The following is a 25,515-nucleotide window of genomic DNA, read 5'->3' on the forward strand; positions in this document are numbered from 1 at the left end:
CTTATCCCCAGTTGGTGGTTCATCAGCTTCAGACTGCCCACGAATATGGCACAGTTCTGTGTCTAAAGATACAGAACTTTCTCCAAATGTTCAAGTTCAAGGACAAATTTCTGTTGGATAAATCCTGATATCAAAACATTATTTGAGCCCATGATGAATTCTGGCACAATTGTAGGAATTTCAACATTGCTGTGAAGTTAGTTGGTAAAGCTAAATGTTGAAATCATACATAATAGAAAACTAGCAGAGGAATGGTTACAGAGGACATGCACAATAAATATTCTTTGATTAATCAACATTTGCAAAAAACTTAAATTGTAGATACTTTCTGATCTATGAAAACCCATTTTGCACATCAATTTGTGAGACATAAATGAATTATAAAGAGTTCTTCACAAAATACTTTCTAAAGAACTATCATTCAATACAAGAATAACTCAAAAGAGCCCTAAGTGTCCTCTTAATATAAACAATTTAAAACTCTTCCCCTAATGTCATCTAAAAGCAAACAAACTGTCCAACTTCACTGATCCAGTAAAAACTTTCCAAAATGATAAGCAAACAAGTGCTGACGAATTGGCAACAACAAAATTTAAAATTTTCCAAAAGTCCTTAGGACTTACAAAAGTTCCAGATATTTCTCCCCAATTAGAGCTGGATATCACTGAGGGAGCACACACTTTAAAGCTATAAGCAGCACCAAGGGTCTGCAACAGCAAATGTTTCCCTCAATCATTTATCTCTTATGCTCTGAAAAACAGTTCTAAAATGCTTTCATTCTTACTCCAAAGCAGTAATCTGTTTAAAATATTTCTAAGTATAAATATTTTAAGTCACTCCCCTGAAGTAGTCAGCTTCCCAAATTAGCAAGAAGAAAAATATTATGATAATGTTTTTCCAAAGTCTTGTGGGTGTATTCAATCAAATTCTGTGCGTACATTTCCTGATACAGTTAATCTTTAATCAATAGCTTATTTCCATTTTTTCAACAAACTGCAACCAAATGGAGTATGTTCTCTGGGAAACATTTGTATGCCTTGGCCTCGCACTCTATTAACACATCCAAATTTCAGTGTGAAGGTTCAAACTTCTTGATGGGTTTTCCTGTAGCCCCCTCGCCCCGTGGCCCTCCATCCACATTCATTTTCCTCTCTGCTTCAGCCTAAGTGCTGGCTTTCAACAACCTCCCGGGACCAAACAGTATCTCCAAGCTCTGGACATCATGCCGCCCATTTAGAAATGGTTGTTTCCACCTGAAATATTGGTATTCGTGGTATTCATACCCTGCTTCCACCACCCGCCAGCATCCTGGGCACATCCATGGAATCTCTCAGCTAAACATGCCTTCCTTAGGGAAGAACTCCTAGACACAAAGTGATCTGAAGAAAACTATTACACCTAATTGATCCTGTTAAATTAAAAGGCAATAAAGGTTGAATGAGCTTTCAGAATAGCTTGTGGAAGGAAAACCCCCACGGGGCTCTCGCTTTCTGCCACCAGAGGGCGCTATGGGACTACACTTCCCCCCCCCCCAAAATTAGAACTCCCCCAGTGGAAACTGAAGCATTTATTTTTTCTTAAATATTCATTATATTAACATATTAATATTAAATATTCAGTGCCACTGAAGATATTATGTGGGCATAGTTGAGAGAAATCACTTTGGCAAGACTTAAAATATAGAACTCTAAGGAAAGGAAGAATTTTAATTAGAATTTAAAATGTAATTAAAATTAAACTTAAATATAAAACTAGTAACCAGAATGTTGAGGCTATTAAGTGACAGGTAAATGCTGTGACCCTAGAAATAATCTGAATTATGGATATTTTCAAGATTGCTTTCCCATCCATTTTGTAAACTGAGACTATTAGAATCTAACAATACAGGAAAACAGTTTTCTAAATGACTGCATGGAAACAGTATATACTGAAAACTTAAATCCTACAAGACACAAATAAAATGGATACAAATATGATAGCAGGGAGGTCTCTAAGAAACTATTACTAAACATCCAACTGACACTAAAATTTATTAAAAGTCCTTTCTTTGGCCCCTTCTACTACAAATTTATAGAAAACATATACTTAAGGTAATTTAATCCACCATCCTGATTTTTGTCATTTATGAAGAAAAAAAAGCCATTCAATTTTTAATGACTTCAAAAAAAGGTGATAGCATAATCTCTCTTGCTAAAAACTTATCAACAAAAAAAACCCTTGATTTATCTGAAAATCAAAATCATAAATGCTTCTCCATAAATCCAAACAGTCTCATATATAAACTTAAAATTTGTGTTTTAAAGCAGAAAATCAATATGAGGTTTGACAATTAAGTTCGCGAACTTGTAGTGATATTGCAAACTTGTAGTGATGTTGCTAACTTTTTGTGATATCACAGGGATTATTCATTATGAATCTGTAATAACTAGACAGTTAATCGAGTTTACTATTTGGAAGTGCTGAAAAGGCTGCGTGACAAAGTTAGACGACCTGAACTTTTCGCCAACAATTCATGGCTCTTGCATCACGACAATGCACCAGCTCACATGGCACCGTCTGTGGGGGAGTTTTTAGCCAGTAAACAAATAATTGTTTTGGAACACCCTCCTTACTCTCCTGATCTGGACCCCAATGCCTTCTTTCTTTACTCGAAGATAAAAGAAATATTGAAAGGAAGACATTTTGATGACATTCAGGACATCAAGGGTAATACGATGACAGCTCTGATAGCCGTTCCAGAAAAAGAGTTCCAAATTTGCTTTGAAGGGTGGACTAGGTGTTGGTATCAGTGCATAGCTTCCCAAGGGGAGCACTTCGAAGGTGACTGTAGTGATATTCAGCAATGAGGTATGTAGCACTTTTTCTAGGATAAGTTCGCGAACTTAATTGTCACACCCCGTAAAAGGTGCTACACTGTAGTTACTAGAATCTTATTCACCATAGCTCTGGAAGGTTGTGCATGTTGCACACTTCAGTGAGTAAGAGGCAAAATCCAGTCGCTGCTTGGCTTTGTCCCAGCAGGGGGCGCCTTGTCTAAAGGCACAGAGCTGAACAAAACCACTCAGCTAGAAAGAGACCCTTCACGAATGAGTACTTACAAACTTGTAATCGGGCACCAAAAGGGAATGATAATGCCTAAGAGTTGCTGAGAACCACATGTAAAATTACACCTTTACTCACCAGCACAAGTGCCTTTTCTTTTTAAAAAAAGTCCATGAGATTTATCAAAAATCCATGTCATAACTTAAAGCTTTGGGGAAAGGAGAGAAATTGCAGGAAAATAATTGACAACAAAATAAAAAGAGATTACTTTCTGAGTTTGAACAAGAAAAATACATCTGTTTCTCAAAAACACCCTATGCCTTACTTCCACTATCTCCATACCAACACCCTGAGATTTAAAGAGATGTATCCTATGCTATCAGCAATTTTGAGAAATCCCGATTAGTACACAATACCTAGTAGCCTTTGGAGGGTTTTCATGTTATCTTTGTTGAGGATGTTATTAACTGGAACTTGAAAATGTATGTGGGTGTGTGACAGGGTTCTGGAAGTGCGTGCATCCTGAGCAAAATTAGGACACATAAAAGTCAGGAAGTGTCACAATCTAGGCCATGGATATTTTTTTTTTTTTGTCTGTGCTAATAGTAAGTGCAGAAAAATGCAGAAAAAAAAACTGTCAATAATAATTATAATTAATAATACAAAAAGCATATAAGATATTTTTCCTTATAAAGCATATAAGATATTTTTCCTCAAGGTTTAACCTTGAGAGAAATTGCCAATTAAGAAAAGAATTTTTTCTTTAAAAAATATGTTAAATATGTTATCTACCAAAATTGGGTTTTGTGGGTGCCCTACCAGGGGGTATTCCCTGGTTGCCAGCACTAGCACAGATGGCACATTGCAGATGCTCACTAAATATTTTCATGAGTGAACCAGCAAATACAAAATGTTAGAGTCCACAGAAATAATATAAATCCACCAAGAGGGTGCACATTCAGGGATCCTACTTTCAAACTTAACTACAAAAGTACGCATCTCTGTTCTGGGTTAGCGAGCAGAGCTTTTGGGCATCTTACTTTCTACGTTCTCATTTTACTGACTGCATTGATAATGCCACATGATGGGAAAGAACCTTGACCTAGTAACCAAATGATTTTGGTCCCAGCTGCAGCACCAATCACTTAGACTCTCTGAAAATCAGGTTTGCATTCTGTAAGATGGAAAGACTCTACCTGCCCCACCTCCCTGACAGGATTCTTTGAACGGTCAAATTTGATCCAGTACTCAGAGTTACTTTGCAAAGTATGAAACACTAAACAAATACTACGAACTAAACTGTCCTGACTTAGCTTATTTAAACACATGTATTTTGCATTTATTATCAAGATTTCTATGTCCACCAAGTCAACTGCATTTCCTGTAAAGCCACAGAATATTTTAAAAGAGAATGAAAATGCAGTGTCGTCTTTTTTCCCTTCCCACTGGTTGTGACCCACGAACTATCTCATTCTTGTTTATGTGGCTAAATTTGACAGATGAAAATAAGAATTTCTTGAGTATTTAAAAAAATCCAACAGTTTTAAGAAATTCCTCTTTATCTTATACACAGGATTTTTGAGGGTTTTTTCCTTAATGAATACTTCTGATATCCATGCTTTTCAAGCACAGAACATTCTATTTATTCTCCCATGTCAGCCTGAGTTTTTGTAAGGCCACCACATCACCAACTGGAGTACTTGCATGAGGCTCCAGGACCCTTCTCTTCTTTTTAGCCCATAAGCATCTGAAAATATACACATCTTCTGATTGATATTCCCAAGTTACTTCCTTTCCCTCCAACCAAGTTACTTGGCTATTTGGAATAGCTAATAACATTTCCCCCCAGCAAGGTACAATAATCTCAAGACTTCATTAATCAGGCTTAGAATCTAAAAGATAAGTTCCAAGGAAGTTAAAACATGGCAAATCACTTTTATCCACAGACTACAACACAGTACCAGGAGGGCTGGAGGTTTTACAAAACCGACTGTTAGCTCAACCTCATTCATTTCAAAAGGACATGGTCAGATCGATCTGAATTAATAAATGAATTTTAACTTATTTTCAGTAAACACCATTAATTATTTTAAAACATATACAGACACTCAAGGAAAGAAATGAAGCAAGATATTGAAGAGGTGTTTTTAGTCAAGATTTTGATTTTAAAACTGAATAGATAAGAAAAGTACATAATTACACAAGCCATACAAAATAATGGTACATAATTAACAAAATAAATAGCTTCTTAAATACTTAAAAGTAACCTTCTGTTTGCAGGTATATTCCCTTCACCTCAATGTTATTAACAAAACTGGCAAGCCTGTTTTCAAAAGACAATGTGGAAATATATATTTTATACCTCCTGGGCATTGCCAAATTATTTAAAAAATTAAATCACTGGGATCTTACTTCATGCCATTTTTACTATACCTATTTTATAGAGATTTTAAAGGTTCAATTTACAAGGTAGTTTCTTGCTTTTTTATTCTTAATTACTTAATGCCAATAGACTAAAATAATATGCTCTTTGGCTAGAAGCTAACATGAAAAAAACAGTCAAATTGCTTTACAGTTTGAAAATCAGGAGATAAGATTCTCATAAAAAATAGATTAGATTGTAGAGTTTAAAAATGTGTGACATGTTTAAACTCTACATTTACCCATTTATTGTAATATATAATTTTTTAAAAATCAATTACAGGAGAGATGACCTCATGTGTAAGTGTGTTAGAGAGAGAGAGCAAGGGAAGATGCAGGTTGTGTTAAAAGAAAGGTCAGGCCACACCTGTTGCCAATGTGCCCCTCTCCCTCTGTATTCTGGGGTCTGTGACATCACAATAACCTAGGCAATTTCTCTTTGTCAAGAGGAGGCTGACCAGTCAAGTACCCTGAAGTGGCCTTCCCTTTTCTCCTGCCTCATATATAAAATTGCTAATTTTGTAAAATTCCTGAGCTCCCACAGGAATTCCAAACCAATGGGAGTCCACCAGGCATCCTTGAAAGAATAAACAGGTTTCCAAACTCAGTGCTTCTCCACAAGCAGAATAAGCACCTTCTGTGAGGAAATAGTTGAAAAGTAATCATCGAATAGCTCTGATATTTCATGTAAAAACACAGTAGTTGATTATTTGCATCCAGAAGTGTGGCATAACGAATATGGTAATGACGGAGCCAGCCCCATACCAGGGCTCATGAGGAGCCAGAGTCCTACTCTGTGGGAGATTAAAGCCAGAGCTCACCCTGCCCTTCCCAGTTCCCTAAATATACTCCAAGCTCAGAGCCACACCCAGCCACCTAAGCCTTCTGGGGTCCAACCATCTAAAGTCACCTGTGTAAGGTGCATAGGATGCCAGCGAAACATGACATGACATAAGTAAGAAACAGACACTGCTCCTTATAGATGTAAACAATCATAGCCAAATGTAATAATTGCTGAATAAATGACAAATGATTTGCTTCTGAAATAAGATTACCTACACTCTTCTAGAACTTATACTTATGTTCTTGAACATAGGAAACGCCTCAGGAGAGAGGTGCCTGTGTCAGGAACAAAATATATGACAGGATAGAAAATGACATGTTATGTTCTTATCTGTCACTGGGTAAAGCAAATTATTTTTTTAAAAAATCATATTTTAAACTATACTCACTAAGTAGATTACTTTGAAGCATCACTTGACGTGGAGACTACAGTTTTAAATTCATACCATGTAGACACCTATTTTACTGCTTCTTACACTTCACGTCTCTCCACGAGGCCGAGCATCTTAAAGGGAATGTGTCCCCAGCGTATGAACACCCCTTAAATTGGGGAACTTTATTTTTAAAAATTTGAAAGGGAGGCACTTTGGGTTAAGAATATAACTTCATCGAAGCAATTGAGTGAGATGTGAAAAGAAATGAATGGTTATCCCCGTAATATTTTCATAATTACAATCTATTGCTCCCTCCCATTCAGTTCTGGGTTCGTACCCAATAGTAAGATCAAAGAAATGACACTTGACCAACTGCCGTTAGGCAAGGGGCAACCATCAGAGCAACTGTTTTGGAAAGTCAGACACAATTTAAGTAGTTATTTAATACTAGTGCGGACTTCCGAGCCCCAAGGAAAATTTCAAAAATATGAAGAACTGAAGAGATTATCAAATGGAAAAAAAAAAAAAAAACAAAGAAAGGGAGGCAAGAATAACAAAAGTTCTCAGCCATAATTGCTTCAACTCAGGTATCATGTGATTTTTCAAAATAGAAAACGGAGAGAAAGACCAGATGGCAACTGGGACTCAGGAAAGTTTAATTTTCACATAAGCAGGCTTGAAAAACTAATGAAGAAGGGACTTTGGGTAAATGCTGCTGAATCACTGTTCCTCTTTTTCTCAGCATACATCATTGAAAAAGTATTCAACACTGAGGAAATGTCTACTTGTAAAGTAATAACCCATTATGGGCCTGACCTTCCTTCGCTTCAGATTAATGCAGCATTCTGACATTTATTGCATACCAAAGTTCCTTTCGGTCATACAATATTTTACTCTAGAAAGGTCAGTAATGGCACAGCACTAAAGTACCTCCTGGCATTTACAGGAAGACCTGAATCAGAGGATAGCGAGCACTTAGTGAGTAAGGGTTTTTAGAGCTTAGGGTCCAAGTCTTTCCTAATGGAGATTTCCAACTTTAAATCCGAACGCCTAGACTTTCTGCAGACTGAGAAGTGCACATCCAATGACAAGGACACGAATAAACACAGCTGCCATACATCTTCAACCTTAGAGGACAAGTGTGGGTGGGGTGTGTCCTACAAGATAAAACCCCTTCCTTATGCAAACTCCTGGGCTCCCTGGGCCCCCCTCTGATGTCCACACTGCTCTGGATGTCCCCCGACCAGAGTGCTGCCTCCCTCCATAAAAGACCACGGGTGCTTCTCACTTTCAAGTGGCTGCTGGCTGCGATTTCACCCTCCCTCCTTGGTCCCCCATTCTCTCTGTCTGCATCCCACAGCATCACATCCACAGCAGCTACCTCCAAAACTGCTGATCCAAACAAAAAGGAAAAAAAACCCACGCTCAAAGCCAGTGAGCAGGGAGTGCTCCTATCAGAGAGCAGGGTGTGGGGGTGTCTAGGGAAAAAGTGTGTGTGTGCACGTGTGTATGTGTGTATTGTGTGCGTGTATACACATGAGATACAGAGAATGTGTGTTAGAACAGGTGTGCCATGAAGTACTGGAAAGTAAACATACGTGTGTACCTGTGCACGTGAGCAGAGAGGAATGAAAGCCGGATAACTAATGGGAAAGGATTAGGGATTTGTAGTGGGAGAAGGATAAAGAGCTGAAGTTTAAAAAGCAAAGAAAGAGGAAAGGGGTGCAGTGTGACCCACACCGCGAAGTGTGTGAAATGTCCCCCATCCAGGGACAACACTAAGAGTACTGTCGTGCCCTCAGAATCCACTGTAGAAGCCAGACACCCCTTTGAGGCAGCGGTGGCATTCTTTTCTGAGATCTGGGCATCAGCTCCTATCCTCATGGCCCTGGACCCACAGGGGCAGGGAGGACTGAGTTCCTCAGTAGAGACCAGCGATCTAATGTCCATCAAAAAGGAAACCATCGCTGTACTTCAGGACTCCCCATCATACTTTAGAATGTCGTTATTAGCTTTTGCTGGAAGTTTTCCCCCAGCCATAGATTACCTCTGAGCTGGCAGGCAAGGCATTCAATCGGCTGTCAGGTCACCATCTCTTGCAAAGACCTGCGTGTCCTACCTCCAGAGGGCATGCAGTGCCCAGGAAGCCAGGATGCAAACCCCCCGACCTCCGGGCCTTCCTAAGACATTCAGCACCTCCTCGGGTGCTCCCAGGGTGCAACCTGGGGGTCTAGAGTCCAATGGGGAGGTGGTGCTCTTTACTAAGTGCCTGTGTTTCGGTTGAGACACCAAAACTCTGGTGCCCCAGCTCCTCATCTGGGAGAAGCAGAACCGAAAATTCACCACCCCTATCAGCCACCATGAGAGGGCTCCTACAGCAATGTTTATGAAATGCCATGAACCAGAAAAAAAGGTGCTGCATCCCAATGTAAAAGAAAATATATCATTGCCCGGCCTCCAGGGTTAGCAGACAGTCTGGGAAAAACTCATCTACGTACCTCCCACCTTGCCCAGATCAGAGAGAAGGGGCCTAACGTAAGAAAACAGTTAACTCCTAGGGGCTTAGAGAAAGACACACATTCTGCTTTTTGCCAAACCACTTTCACGAAAATACGCCCTTCAATGATTTGGGATCTCTCGTATGTGGAAGTGACATCAGTTTGGGGTGACGGGGCACAACTGTCCATGGCAATTTCCCAGTGTCCGATCGTCCACCCCAAATCAGGGTACACATGATGAAAATTAGTGAAACAAAATTGGGGGACCTAACTCTTGTGCCCTGAGCACGCTGCCTGCATTGTAGGTGCCTGCTCGTGCAAAGTTCAGCTTAACCTTTCCCTGACTCGAGATCCCAGCTCCACTCTGGTCCCTACCGGGGCTCGCTCTCAGCGCACTGCCTTCTCTCTCTGCCTCATAACGCATCATAGCAGAGTGTTCAATGTGGGGGATTATTGGTGCTGTTCCTCTTGTTTAATGTCTTCCTCTGCCAGAGGACTGTAAGATCCCCGCGGACAGGTGTCACACCTGTCTCGCTAACCACTGCCTAAATCCATAGGCACACTGCCACCACAGAGCAGAGCTCACTAAGACCTGCAAAGTGAAGGTGAGTGATAGACATAAATAGTTCACTGGATCTAGAACAGATAGATTTAATTCCTTTACCAACCTTCTAGGGAGAACCCATTTCAAAATCAAGCGTTTAGCCAGATAAATCCTCAGGGTCTAACAAGGCATGTATAAGAGACTCATGTCGGTCACTCATTGCCAAAAGCATCTTTCTTCCCTTTGTAGATTGGTCTGTCAGTAGGCAGATGAGCACAACCTCATCCTATTGAAAGACTTACACCAGGAAAGAGTTCCTGACAGTGTTTTAGAGATTAGCCTGGAATCATTATTAGCTCCGTATGTTGGATTCTCATGTGAAGAAATCCAGAGTCAATTGAATTTGGGGCCAGATAAGCATTATGCTTTTATACAACTATGTGGTTAACCAATGGCGGCAGGCTAAGCCACGTGGATATGGTATTTGGGTATACCTTTAACATTTCTGATGGATTTGCCAAAGGGAAAAGGAGACAAAGGAGCCCCACTCTCCCACAGCCATCTGGTTTGCTCCTTACCTCTGACTAACTCTTCCTTTGTTTAATCACACACTGTACTGAACCACTTCACAAGCATGAGGGTTCTGTTCATACCATTTTTGTGGGTGCAGTTCTCCACGCCCACACTACATAATTGTCGTGCATCATTACGTGCTGTCTGGAAACATATTTTGGATGCTCGTGATATTCTACCAACAAACAGGAAGAAAATCCAGCTGCCCAGTTTTCATTTACCAGGGTTTGTTTTCTGTCATGTCTTCAATCTTGTATTAAAACCTACAGTCTCATTTTGCTCCTTCGAAAAGAAAGCTATATGCCTGCTAGCCAATGTTTTGTCAGGATCATATTTAGAAAAAGTCATTTTTTCCATTAATAGTCAAGACAGGACGACAGCGCACACTCACATGAGGTGTTCTGGGCTTGAAAACTCACAGGACACGATATTCCACTCAAGACATTTCATTTTCTACCCCTCCTAAACATGGAAACAAAATCAACTTGCTATTTTAAGAGGTGCTCCTGAGGAGGTGCGTTCCAAATACAGTTGCAAATCAAAAAAAATGTAGATTTTTAAATTATAATCTATCATAGGTTTCACAGGTCTTAGAAGTACTTGGCAAAGGGGCAGATTTTATGCAATGAAGAGAAAAAAGAAGGCGAGCTGGAAACTGGGGGACGTATAGCTCACTGTCTCTCCTGTGGTATGGGAAAGTGTGTATTTCAGTGACATCCAGAGGTGAGCCTTGTGTACACAGTAAGATAAACTCACGTAGCATAAATCTGGTTTTAGTGGCTTCCCGAGGGTATGCTGTTGATATTTTACCTTGGATTCAAGCATATTTTTTTGATTTTTTGTTTTCAAAGAAATACCAAAAAGACAAAAGTAGGTGAATGTGGGAACCCATATTATTCTCACGATGACTCTGCCAGATGGTGATTCATGTGCAATATGTGGAAATAGGAAATAGGAGACATCTGGAAAAAATCTTGGCATTACAAGACACCAGAAAAAACATGGAAAAGGAAAAGAGTGTGTATGCACCCAAATAACCAGCTAACAGGCCATAGGATCCTTCAGTGAACACCAGTGGTCCCCAAAGTGATCAAGGTAAGCACTCTGGAGAGTTAAATCCATTATGAGACAAAAATTAAGTGACTTTTTCAGAAGTTCCTCTTTATACATCTAGAACAAGAAAAATTGGCGGAAGGAGGAAAGGAGTTTGGACAACATTTGTAATTATATGGATGTCAGGAAAAGTAGTGAACAACAAAAGCCTACAGAGGTATTTGGAACATTAGTGAAGTGAATACAGGGAGCATAGGTTTCCCTTATATTTTAAGGGATAATTATTCTGGAAATGAAAGATAAAATCACAACGTTGACTAGAAATTGGATGATATTTCCAGACAGACCTCCCAAGTGAGCACATCTCATTTTTCCTCCACCAGAAGCATCCAAAAGCTACAAACACACTTCCTAACGATGGTGCTGTGATTCTAAAAACATCCTAACATCTCTTTAATCTACATTCTGGGAGAGCTTCTGTCACAAGAGAAACAAGTCCATTTCTCTGGTCTTCCAGTCTTCATTTGTGAATTGTAGTCTCAGCTCGAAGGTCTGTGCCTATGTATTTATGTCCAGGAATCCATCCAGAACTGGACCAGCAAGCAAACTCTTTCCTCACCTTCATCGCAGCTTTTAAATTCAACTACTGCTAAAGTGACAGATACACATATATGACATTTTAAATCTCCTAAGTGCTTTTATGTAAAATGCCTTTCCCTTGATCCTTGTAGCAATGTTGGGAAACCTGAGGCTCAAAGGATCCTCAAGGTGGTCTGAGAATCATATTTTAGGAAAAGCTGAACTAGACACTTACTGCCTTTAATGAATGCTAAAAACACATAAAAATAAAGATATCCAATCAATCTCAAAAATATTAGAAGTAATTTCAAATACACTTGCTTCATTGACTAAGCAAATCTTAATTTTATTAAATAAGCCTCTTAATATTTTATATTTAGTAGCACTTTCTACTGCACTTTGACTTTATATATTTCACATAGTGGAAGAAAATGGAATTTCTTTTAAAATATCCTAGATTATGAAATCCTCACTAATTCAAAGGTGGTACAGTGTTTCTCAGAGAGTAAGTGCTTAATAAATGAATTACTGTTATTATTAATAATTCATTATTAGTTCAATTCAGTTAATTTATCCAAAGTTTCAGAGTCTACACAGAAATATCTACTTTTGTTTACCTGAGAAAAAAATTAAATACTTAGGAAGCAATAGGACAGCTTTCACATTTAGGACAATGCTTACTCTAATTTAATTTATGGGAAAGAAAATTTCAAGATTATGATAAAAAAATAATAAAAGATTAATCTTGTTCTTTAATAATCCTTGAGGACCCAAATTATAATTAGGACTAAAAGAGAATAACTAGTTGTTTTATAAAGTATAACACACAAAGCACGCTACCCTTGTTGGTGACTCTAGTCTTTAACTATGTCCAGAATGGATAAAGATATACGGCCATATTCGCCTCCTGGGAAATCAAGGAGACATGCCCATTAAGTAACAAAGGTTACTCCCTTTTAACCAGAGTGAGGAATTTCCTACAGGATAGAGTGTATGCCAGGATTTCCGAAGGAAGGGGGTGGGGAGGCCCAATCCTCACTATGTACTTTGTCTTGCATCTCTTGACACAGGACTAACAAATCTTCACTTCAGTATGCCCTTCCCTCAAGATTTTATTCTGAATACTGTATAGAATAAACATTTCCTGCATTTGATGAAATGAATGCTGGTTATTCTGGTCTGGGCTTCCCCTAACCTGCCACACGTGCGGGGTGGGGCTCAGACTTCGGCAGATGACCTCTAACCTGCTCCAGGTCACAGACAAGGTGGTTCCCTGTGGTTATGACTCCTCTAGAACAGGAACTGGGAAGTCTGCCCATGGCCGCAAAGGAACAGGCTCACTTCCTTGTGGTTCTCCAGCAATCCCTTCCATCACTACCCATTTAGACGAAGGCTTCAGAAGGTGTGCTTTCCTTGGAAGGTGGTAAAACCATGGATTCCGTTTTAGAACAACGGGAGTTTGCTCCAGATTCTAGGATATTCTGAACCACAAGGTCATGGTGTTGGGTTCTCTCAGATCAGCATCTTCTTATCTTGAAGAATGGAAACTGATTAGTGCTCTGATAGCGCTTGAATCCTATTATGGCCTCTCATTCACTATAAGAGATTGAGCTAGTTCAGTGGCTCTCACCAGGTCAGTTTTGCTCCCTGTTCTCCGCAGTCCCCAGGAGACTTTGGTCACATTTGGAGACATTTGGATTGCACAATTGGAGGAGCAAGGGTGCGACTGGCATGTGGCAGGTAGAGGCCAGGGATGCTGCTAAACATCCTATAGTGCACAGGACACCCCACAACAACAAAAATTATTCCACCCAAAGTGTAACAAAGCCAAAGCTGAGAAACCCTGGGCTAGTTGGTTTCTTCAACTGTAAAATGAGTAGAATAATTATAAGCATAAAAACCCCTTTTCTGCTTGTGAGGGGCTTACATCAGCACCTTTCTTTTTCTTGCTCTGATGCTCCACAGCCAGGATTCTTCTGTCCTGGCCAAGATCTATTGGGTATGAGCAAAGGCTATAATTCAATATTAAGACGCAGACAGATAGGTTTATAGGGAGGTCTGATGTGGAATATCTATTGACTATCTCAACATATATAGAAGCTAAATGGCTGGTAAAGCTACAAACCATTTACCACAATAAGAGAAAAGAGTATCCCACACAAACTTAGTGCTAAAACAACATTAACTTCTTCCTAGATTTCTAGGGCCAGAAACAGAATCCCTTCCAGACTGGCCAGATTTCTTCCACCCTTCCAAATCAGGTAGGGTACAGGTTTTAGGCAAAAAGACAGAAATTCCATTTTCAAAACTCTTGAATGCATTGAGCCTTGAATGCATTCTGGGACTATACGATCTGATCACTATGTTACTGCCGTGCTGACCCAGTATGTGGAGAGCGGCTGAGATTTATAAACCATCTAACCCGTAATAAAAGGGTAATGTGCTTCTTCTTCACATTGTTGGCAAGGCTCTGGTTATCTGCAGGTTAAAGAATTCTGAAAGTTATGAGATACCCACGCAGTTCCCACTATTCACTAGAATTACTATAATTCTGGTTAATTAAGACTCTCATTACTTCTGAGACTATGGCTTGGGAATGTCCCTTTCAAGAGTCACTACATTTGGAATTGTCAAACCTTTTTCTATGACAGCACGCATCATCTGGCCAGAGCTGTTTTCTCTGATTAGTGTAGTTAAATTCAGCACATGTGTGACAGATGACCCTATTCCATATCGAAGCAACTCCGGTGAATGGGTGAACACAAAATTTGCCTGGATCCTTCTCATCTAGGAAGCTGTGCCGTGATTTATGGTTTTAGGTCACAGGGATCACTCCCTTCTCAGAACACATGTAACATTTTTTTCTCTACTGTTTCTCCTACAACTCGATAATTCACTCTTAACTTGTTATTTATTTCATGTGCATATGCCTTACCTCTCTAGTTTAACCTGAAGTTCCTTTTTTTGGAGACTGCAGGGTCATAGAATATACTGATAGTTTTACATAAGTGTGGGCTTCCGTGGTTAAAATATTTGAAAGACTTCTTGTGCGAACTCTATTTTAGCAAAATCTAAAGGGTTAATTTCCTAGCATCCAGCAGAAGTAACTTCTGGGAATGTGTGGCCTTTCCTATCATCTCAAACAATTGAGAAAATCAGGTGTATTCAAGCAAAAGAAGAGCTCAACTTTTGGCTACTTCTGAGTAGGCAGGGATTCAAAACTTTAATCAGTTTAAGTAGATAACATTCCCACACTGCTCAGGCCTCAGGAAGAACACAAAGCCATTGTGTACAAACCCAAATTAATTACCTAAGAGAAAACATCTGAAGATATGAGCGACCAGCCAGGGAACTAGGAAAATAAACAACTCAGCAAAGACACTGAAATCCAGTGAAAGACTCCTGAGTTTAACTGTTGAACTCAGAATAAGATGGCCAGGATTATATTGATAACTGGGAGATTATAAAATGACCAAGGAACTGCTGCATTAATATTTACTTAGATATCTGGAGAATATAAGACATTCCATCAATTAATCACATCTCCACGGAAAGCAGGCCTTAGCCAAAAGAGATTTGGCAATTTATACTGGAGATATTCCAGTTTCTACTGGTGGATTCTAAATAGGCAACATGTCAAAATGTTCCTCATGAAGATGTGGAAAGACATGTCTTGGAAACAATGATTTCCAAATTTCTAAGGCGGTGACACCCTGTCCCAGTTAGGTAACTAACTCTCTCTGGGTTTTGTCACTCCTATTATCCTTTTTAATACAAGTCAAAATTCATTTAACTTTCAGACATTTGAGAATAGCAAAATAACTCCTATAAGAATTGAAGACATTTATTAGTAGCTGAAAAGGTGGCCTGCAATTTGAAACACTAGATTTAAATTGTGATTCTAAACCCTTTCTTCACTTTGCATTTATATCCAATTAGCATGTCTAGGATTTGCTTTGAGAATGCGTGGGAGGTGATGGCAGTTGCAGAAGACCAACTTCTCTTAGTGATGTGCCAGCCAAGAAAAATTCTTTGTTATATGACCTTGGGAAGAGAGAAATGGAACCAGATCTGACATCCCAGCTCTGTCAAGCTCTAGGTGTATCACATCATTAAACTAATTATTTTAGTATCACTTCCAAGACAATAAGTGGAAGTTTAAAATTTCCTCTTTCTGTGGAAGAAAGGACTGCTTCTTTGCTCATGGGACTTAGATCTTTATGCTCAAGAGGAGAAAAGACTGATTTTAGTTAAAAGGATACAATACTAAATCATTCAGTTATTCCTCTAGATTTCAAGGGGCCTTCTGAATCCACTCAATAATCAGTCTTTGAATGATTTAACCTATAGCATGCCAGTAAGTTATTTTAAATAGTTTTCATTTAATAATAGTGTAAAAAAATTTTAAAAAATGGCAATAGGGGAGACTGAGTGTTGAGAGAACAAGGTCAGGCCAGGAAAGATCATGGAAGCCCTGGAGCCTGGACGTCTCCTTCACTTGCTGGGAAGTGCAGAATTTTACACCTTCCACCTGTCCTAACAGGAGCTCTGGGGCTTTCCAATTTCAGGCTTAGGTTGGTCAGAGTAGCAGACTGACCTGAGCCCTCATCACAAGAAACTATCACCATCTAATGGCATGTCTTCTCTCTCAACGCTCTCCTACCCTTGACTTTCCCAAGCCCAAGTGGAAGCAGGCGCTACGGAGTGTTTCCGTGTCATGATAAACACCTACCTGGACCAGATGAGTGTATCGGCCACGGCAAGGGTCTTTATCAATGCTCAATTTTGAAAAGAAATGTTTAAAGACCTTTTTCTTGTTGGGTTGGGTGCTAGGTGCTGCCTGTGACTCAGATGTGACCCTGCTTTCTCTAAAGATGTTTAACTGTGCTCACTTCGGCAGCACATATACTAAAGATGCTTAAGCAACTCTGAACTGAAGTGGGCCAAGTCCCTGATTAGCTGTCATCAAGTCATGAAAAAGTCAGCAGAAAATATTTGGAAAGCTATACCTGTATATATGTACCCTGTTATATATTAATGGGTGGGTTTTGGGTAAAAATTAAAATAAATCAGGCTAGAAAACATATGTACCAAAAAGGCAGTCTGAAAACCACCAGAGCCATGGGGGAGTACCAGTAGGGTCTGCAGCTGCTGGATGGGAGTGGAAATCAAGAAAGCCATCGGGATGGACCCTGTTGTTTTTAGGAGTGAGAAATGCTAGCTTGGCCTGCCTCTCTCCAAATCCCGACGCTTTAAGTTACAAGAAAAACATCGTAATATTGATATAGGCCTTCATTTCCTATTCGTTGACATCTGAAAGTTCTACTTTTTATAGTTTTAAGGGTTCTTTGTTAGTGCAGTGTGCTTATATGTATAATTCAAGTTAGACCCAAAAAAAGACAGAAAGAAAGAATCTTTGTGGTATGAACATACTTGCCTCTACTTTAAAATAACTCTCGAGAATGCACACTGGAACTGGCTAGAAAAACTCCCCAAATAAGAGAATGAACAGCACATGAAGATGAATTATAGTTGAGAAAGTTGATAATGAAAGATATAAAAATGTTTTCACATACTTCATTTATTCAAAAACTATCCAGGTAATATTTTTTAAAAGAACAATGTTAGTACTTCAGCATGTAGCTAAAAAGAAATGAAACCATTTCCTATAAAGTAGAATTCACTGAAATTCAAAAGTGTGAGTCTGGGACCCCATAAACCTTCGGCAGGCCATGAGTGAGAGCTGGCCTGGCTGACACTTTCAGGCCCCGAAAGCAGGCAGTGGTCCACAGAGGCTCACTCCCTTCCACGCAACCCCAACCTCCTGTGTGATCCTACATCGGAAGCTGACTCATTTATTGGCCATGTTTTCTCCCTGCCACTCCTGGTTTCCACGGTGACTCCTAGACAGTTTCACCATGCTGCACTGTCCCCAGGTAAAAACCAGACCAGGCACCCTCTCTCAAAACACCTGAAATGGCACAGAGACGTCTTGCCCTCCAGAGAAAATGATCATTATCCAGATCCACGATTCTTAAATGAGAGCGAGGGGGAGTGCTGACTCAGAAAAAAATAATTTTACATTTTGGAACCAACGAATATTCACTGTTTTTGTAAATAAATCTAGACAAGTATGTTATAAATTAAAAATTGTTTTAAAATACTAATTTGAATAGAAGGCCCTCAAGTTCAACAGGAATTTCTTCTTTTTTTCAGACAAAGGCTAAGTTTAGTTCTTATACATCGATTTCAAAGAATACTATTGACTCAACCGATTGTCTTCCAATACATTTGTTCCTTCTACAGTCAAAAAAGAAAAATAAACCAAATCCCCTTCCTACATTAATTGCCACTAATTATTACAATCTTTGGGGAATAGCTGTTCAGATTCATCAGAAATAATGCTAAGCCTAGTTTTGTTTCATTTGTATTGCTCTGGGAAATTATCAAAATAGTAATAAGGCTTTTAACGTGAATTGCTGATTATCTGGTCGGTTTTAATACAGTTGCTAATGAATTCCACATTGACGGTGATTCAAAAAGACTTGCTGTTATTTAAATTTTGGCTACTCACCTTTTGTCCCTTCACTCCATGGCAGTCACATTTCCCACAGCCAGAGCCAGCACAACCACCCTGGAAGTAAGAGAAAAAAGTCTTTAAATAGAAGAACACTTTCAAATTGAGGTCAGTATTTGAACTGAAGTGATTTTGTCATCTTCACCTATTTATGAAAAAAGTCCCAGCCTGTTACAATGAGCACAGTCTTAAAGTATGTGACATCTAGATTTGTCCAAATGGCGCTATCACGTACTTGTCCTATGGTCCATCTCTCTTGCCCTAACAGACAAAATAGCAATCCCGGACTAGAACATATCAAAGCATTACTTAGTCCAGAAAGTGAAGGCTGTCACTTACTCTCTTTGAACTGGACTCTCCAAGGGATTATGTTAACAGGACACAACCCACATTTGCAAGGCAATGAAAATGTCACACTTCTGATTTAGAAGGTTCAGACCTGAGACCATGGGAGACGGCTCAGGAGGGAGGAGTCCATGCTTTGTCCCTCTCTTTTTTGCACACACAGACATGCAAAAAAACCTTTGTGCCACGAAGAAATAAATGAAGAAGCTAACCTATTTGGGAGCTAATGTGGTCAAATGCCCACTAGGTGCGACAAACAATTCGCTGTCATCTTATTTAATGTGACAAGTATTGCCATCCCCATTTTACAGATGTGAAAACTGAATTAGGAGGCTTAATATAACATGTGAGGATGAGGTTGAAATTAGAACCCACTTTCAACTTCCATTAAGTGAAACTGCCAACACATTAAAAGATAAACATATGATGGTGCCAACATATACTTTCAATTTCCTTCAAAGAACCCAAATTTTAAACCAAAATAGACAGAGGTATTATGGATAGAACGTAAGGGGATATGATACCGTGTTCGTGTTTCCCGAAAGTAAGACCTAACCAGAAAATAAGCCCTAGCATGATTTTTCAGGATGACATCCCCTGAATATAAGCCCTAATGCATCTTTTGGAGCAAAAATTAATATAAGACCCAGTCTTATTTTCGGGGAAACATGGTAGAAATAACTTTGTTAAGGAGTTTCTCTAGAGGCTCCATACTAACTCTGAGATAAAATACTTGTATACGGCTAAATTCTGCTTCAGGTGATGACAGTTTCCTAAAATAAAACCATACTGTTAATAGTATTGTGATCACGTGAAGCCTATTTTTTTAACAATATACTCAAGTCTTAGCTCCATTGTCATGGAGCTCTTCTGCATAACACAATCTCATCTGGAGATGTTTATTTTGTAAAGTGAAACCTGACTAAGTCCCTCCAAGACAGTAAACTGTTCTGAACTTCATATTTTGGAAATACTGACAATTGACAACAGTCCAGAGATTATGGACCTGTTTCTTTCCCTCACTCACATTTTAGGCAATTTTCAGCATGCATTCTCATAACCTCCTAATATATTAAATCAATCCATGTTCACAGTTCGCTTCACATTCTGGGTTTTGATGACCAAAGAGATGAGGCCCAAATCTTAAACCTGTGCCCCGGAAGGTTCATCCAAAATGCACAAATACAAATACTGAGCGACTCAAGAGGTGTGCCTCACTCAACATCACCATCTGTGGTCTACTCCCCAGGTGAGGGCTGACTGTTTCCTACCTGGGCTCCCGTACAACGCTGACTATGTACCTCTATTGCAACACTTATCCCATGTTTCTTATCGTCCTTTACATGTATGTCTCCCAGTACCTCGTGAACACTTTGGGGGCAGGCCCAGAGCCTCGCACTGAGCCTGATCTAGACTGTATTTCATCAGAGAGCACATCAGTTGTAAAACCCACACTAGGAAATAAAGAACAGCACTGATTGAACAACGACACATCATCAATTGTTAGATCTACCACAATTTCAGAGCTGTTAAAACACGAATAAATGAGCATCTCAGAATTGATGAAACAGAGTGGTAGGTACCCGATTACTATTGTTTTATTGGTGGTGGTGTCATTTAAGCAACCTTAAATAACAACTGTATATAACAATCCAATGAAACTGGCATGCTGACTCACAACATATTTCTGCATAACAGCACTGTGGGAAAATACTCCAAAAAGGGGACTCCGCAATGCTTGTGGGACTTTCCAAATCACCAGACCAGCCAGAGAAGATGGGAGGTTCTTGGGGAGACATGGGTCCCCAGAACTGCCCCCAGGAGCTGCTAGGTTGGCTGCCAGATCAGTAAAGTCCAACCGATGAGGCATCCCCAAGTCACGGGGGCTCCAGCCTGGCCTCCTCTCTGCTGCTGCCCTATTCCCCACAACTGTCTTGCTTCTGAGCCAGGTTCAGAAACACACACCTCTGCTCTTTAAACTCTGCTAAACTCTATTCTGCTCCTACAGATGCCAGAAGGAAAAACCAACCGGGTGAAGATGCATTTATTTGCACCGTCCACCTAGGAAACATCCACCTAACACACAGGCTTAGCCGCAGACACCCACAAACAGCCTGAGGCAGTGCAGGCTCTTCTACTTACAGTTCAATAACAGTTCCTTCAAAACTCAGATTAGGCAAGGAATCAAATGACTGAAACTGAAAATGGCTATCTGGTGGTTCTGGGTTTTTCTCTTCTGAAATGTTGATAAAAATCTCAGAGGCTTATCTTTATTCACTTTGAGGGAGGTTATAAAAATGAATTTCCTGGAACTGTTTCCTTAAGCTATCAGTAAATGCCTTAATGACAGGGGACCCCTGATAAGAGGTTACAGGGACACACTTGTGGATATTGGGGTCAAGTTGCTTGTGAGCCTTTGCCTACAGAAAAACACCCAGCATGTGTGGGTAACAAATAATTAGTTTTGCTTTGGGCAGCACTTCAGATCATGACAACCATTGGAAAAAATCTGAGATGACAAATCAAGGACTAAAGCCTTTATTATAGTGTCTATTATAGAAATAAAGGACCCTCACCCTGCCGCCACCAGTTTATAGCAAGCATTTTTTTTTTTTTTAATTCTCAGACCAAAGACATTCGTGGATACTTATCAGCTCTATTCATTTGGGAAATTTTAGTACCAATTCTGGACCTGGCAGGCAATTCCAAAAAATTGATAATTCTAAGAATATCTGCATTATGGTCAATTTTTCAGAAAAAAAGGCATTTTTAGACCATGATGTTTGTTTTACATTCTGGGTGGCCTACCACTTTATTTAAAGAGCTCTGTTAAAAAAATAAAAAAAATAAAAACTATTTTTAGAATAACAAACAAAAATCATGAGCTTCATGTTTACTTTGCTAAATAAATTCAACTTTGAAATACCACTATTCTGGTCTTTGCCATCGCTGTCACATAATGGCCCATGCGAGCTATCACCCTGGTGTACAGAGGTAATTTAGCTGCGATTCAAGGATGCATTGCTAGAAAGAACACCAATGATACTCGGAGCACCCCTTTTCAATCAGGTGCGACGTATGATTTTGAAATAGCTAATTAAACAAAATAAAAGGCTTGAGGAACACAAGTCTTAATCCCCCATTGTGAATCACTGTGTTTGAAAGGGTAAATAAACTACATGAGTTACTCAGATTCCCAATGTCATTGGTGACCTACATGGTAAAGGCTATGTAGCTAATTTCATGACTTCCCGCGGAATTCCATTTTCTATCTGGACCTCTCAGCAATTATCAAAAGGTATACACAGTCTCATAGACTCGAACGCAGTCTCCTAGGCTGCATATCTGAGGGAGTTGACGAGGCTGCTCATTTTTCCCAAAGTCTGGAATACATTGGGCCTCATGAACTAGCTCCCATCCCATCTGTTTCAGATTCTAGAATGGGAAGAACTTGTACATTCTGTGAAGTACTCACACTCTCTTCCTGCCTTTCCCCTTATTGGATTGCTAGCATTGAGTAAATGAGCTCCAAGTCGCTACAGCAATGCCTGTGCTTTCTTCTCGTAACGCAATTGCCTAACCCAAATGGTCATGGCAGACAGAGTAGGTCATGGGGAATGTGGCTAAAAATCTCAAAGGTCAAAGAGTTGTGGGTCCTGGTCTCTCTTATAGAAGTAGACCATTGATGGCCAACAACTGCATGGGTCACACAGATCAATGGAGAAAAGAGAACCCTGGAAAGCTCTCAAGGGGGAAACATTATAATTTATAGCCCTAAAACTGTAGAAAAACTTAATGAAAACCCAGTCAATCTTAAGAGTCCTTTTCACCTTTTCCCAGTAGACCATACAGCCAATAATTTACCAAGAGAGTAGCACACGTTACCTCCAAAAGAAAACTGAACTGAATTGTGTTTGAAATAGAAAACGAAATACAACAGTTCTCAGTGAAGTCTGTCAGATACACATGCACACATACCACGTCAATAGCATTTTCAACTTTAAACACAAACAAACAATACAATTTGAAAGGAATGTAAAAGGTACAACAAAGTAAGCCCTAAATCAAAAATCTTTTATAATCTGTAAAGTCTCTTTATATTTTTCAGGATATGATAAAACAATTTTATTTAAATTCTTTTATACCCCAATTAAAGATTTCCAGAGTCAAACAATCAGGATTAATCCTATAAAGTATGTTAAGTTCTAAAAATTCCCAAAGATTTACGATATACAGGACTAGTGCCAGAGAAGGAAGGGGAAAGATGGAGGTCAACGACTTAAAATTGAAATAAAGCCTATTTCCGGTCTTTCTCTGATCCATAGAGCAAAAGGGAGCTCTTATCAACATTAAAGCGAGTTCCATGTGGGGATGAAGGAAGGGGAAGTCTCTCTAACTCTGTTCGGAGAGTGCCTTTTAACTTAACCAAGGGATGCCAATTGCTATGCTGCTCTGAGACAGAGAGATAGAGAGAGAGAGAGAGAGAGAGAGAGAGAGAGAGAGAGAGAGAGAGCATAAGGACGCACTATCATGCCAATTTGTTATCTGACACATCTACTATAGGAAAGCATATTTGGAATGAGTTAAGCGGAGTGAAGTCTTCAATTTTCTGATTTTTTTCCTCTGCTTCTGATGGGAGATAGACCTTTAACATCACAGCTTTAACAATTTTTATGTGTTTTACATCCCACCAAATAGGGACATGGGGAGATCTGCCAAGTCTAAACAGCTTATCTTTCAAATTCCTTTTCACATTCCCTATGCAGTGCAAAATGTCAAAATAGTTTTGTGGTGATACTGCTATCCTAATTTTCTTTCTGGTGGTAGCATTTCTTCAGGGAATCTTTTGAATAATTATCTATCCAACTAAAGAAATGTATGAAGACAAAAGAATGTGTTTTAGGGCTACTTGAGCAGAAATGAAAAGTGCAAAGAAACCGAAAGTGGAGCTTTCATAACCCCCTGGCTGAATTGTCAAGTGGAACCACCACTTTGGAAGACCGGCAGCATCTCCGGAAACTAAATGCTCACACACGCGTTTCCCAGCAATTTTACTCCTGGTCGTCACCCCACAGGGATTGCACAGGTGTGCATCAAAAGACATCCTCATGTTTTTATTACCAAAACCATTCTAATTAAATAATATTTGCCCTTATCATGTGCTACTGGAGTTTGTGCTTTTCAATTCTATTCTTTTTCATTCCATTCCATTACCAAAAACTTTGGTGTTAGAAATAAAAAATGACCACAAAAAACAAACAAACCAACAAACAAAAAACAAATACCAAGAGCTCACACTCTTTTGGGATATGAAAACATCATAACGAAATAGCGAGTATATATGGGGGATTTTAATATTTATTTCCTAACTTCCACCCTGTTTGTTATTTTAACTAGCATATGCTATTTTTTATTATTTTTATTTTAAAATTTTGTTTACTACCATGAAGTTCTGCAAAATGGGTCCCTACACCTCCATGCATTGCCCTGCCCCAAGACAATTGCCATGAAAAAGAATCTTACAACTTCTTCAACAGAAGAGCACACCGTATGGGTCCCACTGCAGTCAGTTCAAGGACTGGTGAAACTATGGGGAAAGAAGTCAGAATAATGGTGGTGACCTTCAACGGGGCTGACTAAGAGGGGGTGTGAGGGAGGTTGCTGGAAACATTTTCTGCCTCATCAGGGTGGTGGTTAGATGGTAGGTCGTTCCACCCGTAGAAATTCATTAAGCTGTGAACTTACAATTTTTGTATTTTGTTGTACTTCAACAAACAAACAAAAAAGTGTGTCCAAGAATGTTCACAGATTCATAGCAGTGCTATACACAGCGGCACCAAATGGAAACAGGAGAATGGATAATTACACAATGGTATGTATTCACGGAATGGAGCTGTCTACACTGTGCATACACTGGCAACCTACAACATGGATGGACTTCACAGACACCATACTAAGCAAACTGAAGCCAGGCACAAAAGAACACACCAGGTGATTCTGTGTATGTTTACATAAAGTTCAAAACTAAACAAAATTCAGCTGGATAGTGGTTACTCTTGGGGGCTATAAGTGACGGGGAGGAGACCTAAGGGATATCTAGGCTTCTGGAAACGTTCTGGCTCATGATCTGGCTTATGTTTTATGGGTGTGTAGATTCATTGAGTGCAAGATGCATTGAGTTGTGCATTTGTTTAATAAAACTTACCCCAAAAAAGTGTGCGAGGACTTTTAAAATTAATAACAAAATAGAGAGCAAATTATCAGCCAAGTGTTGCGGTACAAGTAATAATTTCTTAAAAGCTTACATTTGCACAGCATTTTTGAACTTCCAAAAATATGCTTGGTATTGTATATTTAAGGGTGGTTAATCTCCAAGGAGCTTACAATCCATGTGTTTTTATCTGCATTTGTTGTATTATTATATCACCATGATTTTGTTGTGGTAAGTGTAAGATAGATGCAGTTCAAAAGATGTGGAAATAATTCTTCACCATTAATTCAGCAGAAAGGAGAATTTAATTAGAAAAAAATAACGTATCTGTTCCATTCAATCATGGAAAACATGGAAACAGAACATCCTTACTACTTTTTAGACTCACAAAATATTTCTGCTCTAATTTGAAAACAACTACAAGTGTTGTTACATTCCTAGCAAACAAACAAATT

General features: G+C 39.3%; 1 protein-coding gene across 1 annotated transcript in view; it reads right to left on the bottom strand.

The window, feature by feature from the left end:
* The window catches only part of COL4A1 (collagen type IV alpha 1 chain), a 147,169-nt gene that overhangs the window by 63,478 nt on the left and 58,176 nt on the right, over positions 1 to 25,515 (bottom strand). Inside the window, exon 2 of the mRNA XM_033105156.1 lies at positions 18,502 to 18,561. Coding sequence (XP_032961047.1) covers positions 18,502 to 18,561 — 60 coding nt within the window. The remainder of the gene's footprint in view (positions 1 to 18,501; positions 18,562 to 25,515) is intronic.

The sequence above is a fragment of the Rhinolophus ferrumequinum genome, chromosome 4, assembly GCF_004115265.2.
Source record: "Rhinolophus ferrumequinum isolate MPI-CBG mRhiFer1 chromosome 4, mRhiFer1_v1.p, whole genome shotgun sequence".
NCBI classification, from domain to species: Eukaryota; Metazoa; Chordata; class Mammalia; order Chiroptera; family Rhinolophidae; genus Rhinolophus; species Rhinolophus ferrumequinum.